Source organism: Arachis hypogaea, chromosome 4, assembly GCF_003086295.3.
Source record: "Arachis hypogaea cultivar Tifrunner chromosome 4, arahy.Tifrunner.gnm2.J5K5, whole genome shotgun sequence".
In the NCBI taxonomy this organism is placed as follows: domain Eukaryota; kingdom Viridiplantae; phylum Streptophyta; class Magnoliopsida; order Fabales; family Fabaceae; genus Arachis; species Arachis hypogaea.
In genome coordinates this window covers 113,377,710-113,385,154 of record NC_092039.1, presented here as the reverse complement: position 1 = coordinate 113,385,154, position 7,445 = coordinate 113,377,710, and the positions used below count along the sequence as shown (strand labels likewise).

At 34.7% G+C, this 7,445-nt stretch overlaps 1 protein-coding gene across 1 annotated transcript; it reads right to left on the bottom strand.

Annotated features, from left to right (window-relative positions):
* Positions 1-575: 575 nt before the first annotated feature.
* Positions 576-1,522, bottom strand: LOC140184226 (uncharacterized). The gene is made up of 2 exons (XM_072234535.1): positions 800-1,522; positions 576-641 (listed from the first exon to the last, which is right to left on the bottom strand). The coding sequence occupies exons 1-2, from the start codon at positions 1,520-1,522 to the stop codon at positions 576-578; spliced, it is 789 nt and encodes a 262-aa protein (XP_072090636.1).
* Between the last annotated feature and the right edge of the window lie 5,923 nt (positions 1,523-7,445).

The window sequence follows — 7,445 nt, the reverse complement described above, 5'->3', positions numbered from 1 at the left end:
GCCCCCTAGAGCACATTGCTAATGAAGTACATTGGTTGCTTGAGTTTATCTTCTTCCCAAATCAAAATGGCCGCCATGGCCTCCTCCCTAATGGCTAGGTATAAAGGTATAAGGTCTCTCCTTCTTTTGGCTTCCCGAGTACCAGTGGTTCCGATAGGACCTTCTTAAAGTGATTGAAAGCTCTTCGCAGGCTGGAGTCCATTCAAAATCAATCTCGTTCTTCATCAAGTTAAAGAAGGGAAGGCCCTTTGCTTCCGAAGCATCGAGGAAATGAGACAAAGTCGTGAGCATCCCTGCTAGTCTTTGGACGTCTTTGACACATCCAGGGTTTAACATCTGGAGGATGGCTTCACCCTTGTCCGAGTTAGCTTCCACTCCCCTTTGTGTTATCATAAAGCCCAAAAATTTTCCAGATTCCATGGCGAATGCACACTTGAGACGGTTGAACCTCATACTGTGCCTCTTAAGTGACCCAAATATATACAACCTTTAAGTCGGAGACCAAACTAATCGACTCGGTTGTTTTAACCAATATGTCGTCAATGTATACTTCTACCGTCCTGTCGATATGATCCTTAAAGACCTTGTTTATTAACCTTTGATAGGTCACCCCCGTGTTCTTCAGTCCAAAAGGCATCACTCTATAGCAATAAGTCCCCATTGGTGTGATGAATGACATTTTTCCTCATCTGGATGGTGCATCGGGATCTAGTTGTATCCCGAGTATGCATCCATAAAGCTCAAAAATCGGTATTCCCGAGTATGCATCCATAAAGCTCAAAAATCGGTATCCCACAACCGCGTCCACCAGAACATTGATATTGGGAAGGGGAAAAGAATCTTTTGGGCATGTCTTATCAAGATCTGAGTAATCTACACACATTCTCCACTTCCCGTTAGCCTTCTTGACAAGGGCAACATTGGAGAGCCACGTTGAGTATTCCAATTCCCTTATAAAGCCGGCTTCTAATAGGCAAGCCGTTTGTTTGGCCACCTCGTTAGCCCTCTCCGGTGACATCTTCCTTCGCCATTGTGCTACCAGTTTTGTATTTGGTTTTACAGCTAACCGATGTGACATGAAAGCAGGCTCTACTCCGGGCATGTTAGCTGGGGTCCAGGTGAATAAGTCCTTGTTTGCTCTGATTGCCTTAATGAGAGGTTCTTTCAACTCGTGGGGGAGGTTTTGGTTCACGAAAGTAAACTTGTCTTCCATATCTCCCACTCGAAATTTCTCTAAATCCCCCTGAGGCTCTGGCCTTAGCTTGTCGTCAACCCTCGCATCTAAGTCTACCAGGAACACCCCAGCAACTTCTTTTGACTTCTTCCTTAAAGTTAAACTAGTGTTGTCACAAGCAACTGCCATTTCCAGGTCTCCTTGCATGAAACCTACAGCTCCCCTGTCTATTACAAACTTCATTATTAAGAGCTTTGTACATATAATGGCGGAGAACTCGTTGAAAGTTCTCTTGCCTAGGATAACGTTGTAGGATGTAGAGTCCCTTAGTACAACGAACTCTTCCATCACCGACCTTTTATTTTTCTCTGGACCCAGCACAGATCGGAAACATGATTAGCCCATCGGGTTTTATGTATTGTCGCCCAAGCCGACAACTCTGTGCTGGTGATTTTGAGCCCTAGGGCGTCAAACACATTCTAAAACATAATGTTTGAGTTGGCTCTAGTCTCCACTAGGATTCACTTAACCAGGCCCGTCCCGATCATTGCTGTAATCACCATGGGTTGGTTCTCATGGAGTTCAAAACACCATCGATCTTCTGGGCCAAACGATATTGCGGGGAAGCTACATAAATTGAGTTTGGAGATTTCCTAATGACACAGCTAGGATCTTAGCGCCCTTTTTTGCTGCTGACTTTGACTTGGGCGGCGCGTCTCTCCTGACCACAACATTGATGACTATAGTTGGAGCATTTTTTGCATTATCAGGAGGCCTTTGTCTTGGCCGTATAGCTCGGCTCCGATCCTCTTTGGAATGCTCACGATCTCTTCTTCTTGGTTCTCGTATAAACTGTGAGAATTATGTCAGCTTTTCTTCTTGAATGGCTTGTTCGAGAGCATCCTTCATATCAAAGCAGTCTTGAGTTTTGTGGCCAAAACCCTTATGATAGTCGTAGTACATGATTTTGTTTCCACCTGTCCTATCTTTCAACTGCCAGGGTTTCAATAGGATGCCTTTGTCTGTAATTTGTTGGTAAACTTTCACGATAGGTGTTGTGAGAGGGGTATAGTTAGTAAACTTGCCTACCCGAGGAAACAATTTGAACTCCTTGCCCGACGTTCCTTCCTTCAGTGTCTCCCTTGGATTTTCTGCGTACCCAGGTTGACAAGCTGGCGGATTGGGTGGCTGCCATTTATTGGCTGCCACCACTTGACTGACTTCTTCGTCGTTGATATACTCCCTTGTCACATTTTGAATTTCTTGCATGATCCAAACAGGCATAGTGGTAAGGTGTTTTTTAAAGTCCTCGTTCAATAGGCCATTTGTCAAGCATAGGCTCGCTACCGAGTTCGTCTAGCCATCGATCTCTACACATTCATCATTGAATCAATCGAGGAATTTTTTTGTTGACTCGCCAGCATGTTGCATGACTCCTAACAAGTTGATCGAGTGCTTAGCTTTGGCTATCCGCGTGGTGAACTGCGCCAAGAACCTGTGTGAAATGTTCGCAGCCATAATGAATTCTTGCGGGAGTGCGTTAAACCACCGTATCGCTAGACCTACCAACATTACTAGGAAAGCTCAGCACCTGATGGCATCGCTAACACCCTCCAAGTTCATCCTGGCCTCGAAGGCCGTCAGATTTTCCTGGCGGTCCTTCATCCCATCATACCTCATGTCTGTGAGCTTGTCAAAGTTTTTCGGCAGCTGGACCTTGAGGATCGAAGGGTGGAAAGGGGTTGCACCTATAATGATAGAGTCCCATCTCTTCTTACCTCTGTCTCTCCTGGTCTCCTTGCGACCTTCCGACCTATCATGGGTGTAGGAGTGAGATCGAGCATCAGCTCGTCCTCGACTGTTGTCCTGCCTAGGCTTTTTCCCACGCTCTTCCGACCTCTTGGTTGGAGATCGGGTGCGAGACAAACTTGGGTGAGAGTCTTTGCTGTGTTCAGGATGGTAGCGGTCCCTCGCTGCTAACTATCTTTCCAATTTTTGCACTCGCTGTCGAAGTTCCTGCATGATCTTCGAGTTGTCATCGCCCGTACCACCAAACAGGTGACTTTTTGGAGATCTGGAGGGGGGTCGTCCTGACGGGATAGTGGTCTTGAGTGTTCATGAGAAGAGGCTGTAGAGCTTATCCTACTTCTCAGTGGGCTCCCCCTCCTCTCGTACTTCCTCTTCGTGAGGAAATAACTCCATACTCATGCCAGGTCCCACAGGTGACGCCAATGTTCTATTACTCAGGTGCTTGATGAATCAGGTGAGGCTGGTGATAGAGCAATGGGGGTACGAAGGGGATCTGGACCTGAGCGCAGGCTTCATGGGTGAGGCGTTCGTCCGAGTCATTAGTGGGTTGGCGGGTGGGGCCACCTACAAGGACACTTCAATACTTAAGTTAGTGTCAGTACTAAGTCGGCCTGTTAAGGTAAGAAATGTGACGTACCTGTGGGGAGGGGTAGGTCCCTCCCTATTTATACTCTGTACTTGGGTGGGCCCTCTATGATTAGGCTTGTTTAAAAGCTTCTGTTAGCTTTCTAGGTTTCCTCTGCGGAACGGAAAGTGACGCACGAGTTGCCTCTTAGTTTGGGTCAGTAACTTGTAATTGGACCCGAGGTCTTTAATGGACCGAGTCAAAACAATTAAAAATAACTATTTATTATTTAACTACGTGATTGATAAAATTCAATATCAACAAAAAGTTGTGTAGTAGCATATGTATAAATTTTACTCGTGAAATAAATGATTTTTCACTCACTTTTATAAGAATTATGTATGTATTCACTCACTTAAGCAACTAGATGGATCTCACATATTCATGTTGAAGGGATGCATGTTGGATGTTTAGAAGTTAAGTAGGACGGACACTTTGTGGATTGTTGTATTTACATAAATTACATATCAAACACTTTTAATAATGTATTTTCTATATTTAACTGTGTTCGAATAAAAAAACCATTTTTCGTCATGTTTTGATATTATTGATACAAACTGAGGTTCGACTATACTAAGTGATATCGACAATAAAGCGGTAAAAGTAGATATAGGGTCATGTTGATCGACGTAAGAAATTTTGACTAAATGGTTGATTCAAGGAGTCGAAATGAAGGAAATAAGAATGTGGTAACATAGAGTAGTCGAGCAGAAAGTCGAAAATAGCACACAATTAACATGTGTGAAAACAAACTTAATCCTAGAGGATAAGATTAACTTGAATAAGAAAAATATTATTTGACCCTGAAGTTGTGGTAAGTACGTGGGTAGTTGGTCTTATTGAGGAACAAGCAAAGCAAGAACATAGATAAGGTTGATAACTGTAAAGGAAAGTTCAATAAGAACAAGATTTTTTTTCCTGTCAATGATCAAGATCAAGAAGTTACAGAATTTGGTTAATTATGTGTGGTTGAGTCAATAACTGAACTTCTGTTACAAAATTCAAGTACACAATATGTCTCTATGCATCTATAAATATAACAATGTTCTGTACATAAATAAGTTAGTTCAATACATAATAGTTAATTTTGATTTCCTCTAAATTCATTTTTCCTCTGTTTTTCTTTCTGCATTCTACAATTTTATTTCTGCATCATCATCAACCTTACTACCTCTTATCAGAAACCTTTTCATTTCCTATAAATAGAAAAATCAAGAGGTTCGAAGGGACTTCAATTCAACATTACAAACCATACTTAAGTTCTACAAAATTTCTCAATCACATTGACACAACAGAAGATCATGAATGTAAGGGCATGCATGTAAGTGTTAAGAGTCAATTTATTTCATTCATTTCTTTTGTTTAAGCATTTTTATTCCAGTTTAGTTCTTGTTTCAATTTTCTAGTATTGTTCTTCATCATTTTAATTGTTTGTCAACAATTTTCTTCTTTCTTGCTTCTTCGAAGTATATTTGTTTTACTTTGATCTTTGTTTATGTTAAACATTTATTTGTTTGTACAAGTTTATGGTAATTGATACAAGATCTTATTGTTCCACTATTTGTAAAGATAACTTCGACACTAATTCGATAAGTCTTGGGTTGAGCTTACTTTTTAGAGGAGTCATATCTATTTCTGGAATTGAGATTATTGATACAAATTTAATTGATATCTGTGTTGAAGTCGAATGAAAATCAAGCGAAACAGACACTTCTAAATATAATTAGATATTAACATATCTAACTTAACTCTTTATTTATATATATTCTTAAAACGGTTCTAATAATAATATGCACAATTTATTATGAATACCAAAAATAGTCTAAAATACTTTATAAAATTAAAAAATATCAAACACATTAAAAATATATACCCAAATAGATCTTAAGAAATTTTGTATCAAACGTTTTGTCTTTATAAAAATTTTATTATGTTAAAATTTTTGAACTTTATAAAAGTAAGACATATATATATTCTTCAGTCACACTTTTAAAGATTTATTTGTCTAAGTAAAAATAGTAGGTTTGACTAAAATAAGGACTTATATGTCATATTTTATAAAGTTTAAAAATCTCAATTTAATAAAAAAATTTATAAATAAAAATATTTGACATAAAATTTATTAAAAACTTATTTAAATATATACTCAAAATAGTTTTTTTTTTAATTTAATATCAATAAAATGTTCAGATATTGTTATAATGTCTTTACTTTAATTTTTATTTCGTGCATATATGTCTTGTTCACGTATTTAACAAAAGAATTTGAAATTAGTATGTTGATGTATCCCATACATATATTGCGTCATGCATGTGTAAGTATAAGTGTCTTTGCTTCCAAGTTCCAACTCTGGAAGTAATTATAATATTTGTTGGTTTTTAATTTTTTATAGTCAAGAATTATGATGTACAGATATTGATACATAAATATGGAATATAATATGATATGAGATATATGGATACATGAATTTTAAAATCTTATAAGACACGGAGATACGATAATGTATATATAAAATATAAAATATTTTTTAGATAAATTATAATAAATTTTTGATATTTTATTGATATTAAAATATAAAATAATTTTTTAATTATTTTTAATATCTTTTTTAATTATATAAAAGTATTTAAAATATTTTTTATTTTAATAAATAATAATATATATTATTTCTAAACTTATTTGAAGAATACATATCTACTTAATATATTAAAATTGGGTTTTTCTCCAGCTAATTAAGGTGGCGTGTCGATCTCTCATGACTCCGTTTTCCCTCCAAAACGAATGAAATTTTCCATCTATTCTAAATTATTTTATAAAAAATATCTTTATTATAATTATATTATAATTAATATTTAATGAATAATATATAATTATACTAATTTAGGAACATATCTTCATTATAATTATATCAAATCAATATTTAATGCACTATTAAATTATTTTTTAATTATCAATTAAAAATACTTTTAATCATCTTAATAATAATAATAATAATAATAATAATAATAATAATAATAATAATAATAATAATAATAATAATAATAATATATGATAATGATATGATAATGGTACCGGTCGTGGTAATCATGATAAGAATATTTGATTCTAATTATAAAATGATCAGATCTTATAATATTAATAACGCACATTGATTTTAAATATTTTTGGTTATTTTAATTATATTAATTATAAAAATATTGATATAATTTTAATTCTTATTCATTATTCAATAATAATAATAATAATAATAATAATAATAATAATAATAATAAATTATAATAAAATTGAAATTATCACGTAAGTAAAGTAATAACTTAATATCATAATAATTTATCACGGGTAATCGTAAAAATTATAATAGGGTTGCGTAAAATTATTTTTAGCATTAGCATATAATAATTGTACAAGTTATTTTTTTATTACTTTAACTCGTTCTAATTCTATTTTTTTATGATATTTATTTCAGACATTCTAAGTTATCAAACCCATGCATGATAATATATCTCTACCCCTTTTCTATTTTAATCTGTGTATATTAGGTATAATATTCTTATTCATCGTCCGAGATTTCTCTAATCATAATAGAAGATAATGATTCTAATCATGATATGATAAAATTATATAATTTTAACAAAATTAATATATGATGCATAATTACTCTATATAATAAAAAATTACCTTAATATATAATAAGTAATTTATATATTTGTTTTTCTTTTATTAAAGTCTATATATAGTGTTTTTCTGTGGTACATGAATCTAAATTTGAGAGTTAACTCATAATTTTATATTTATTTTTTTTTACTACTTCATACAATAAGAATGTATTCTTCATTT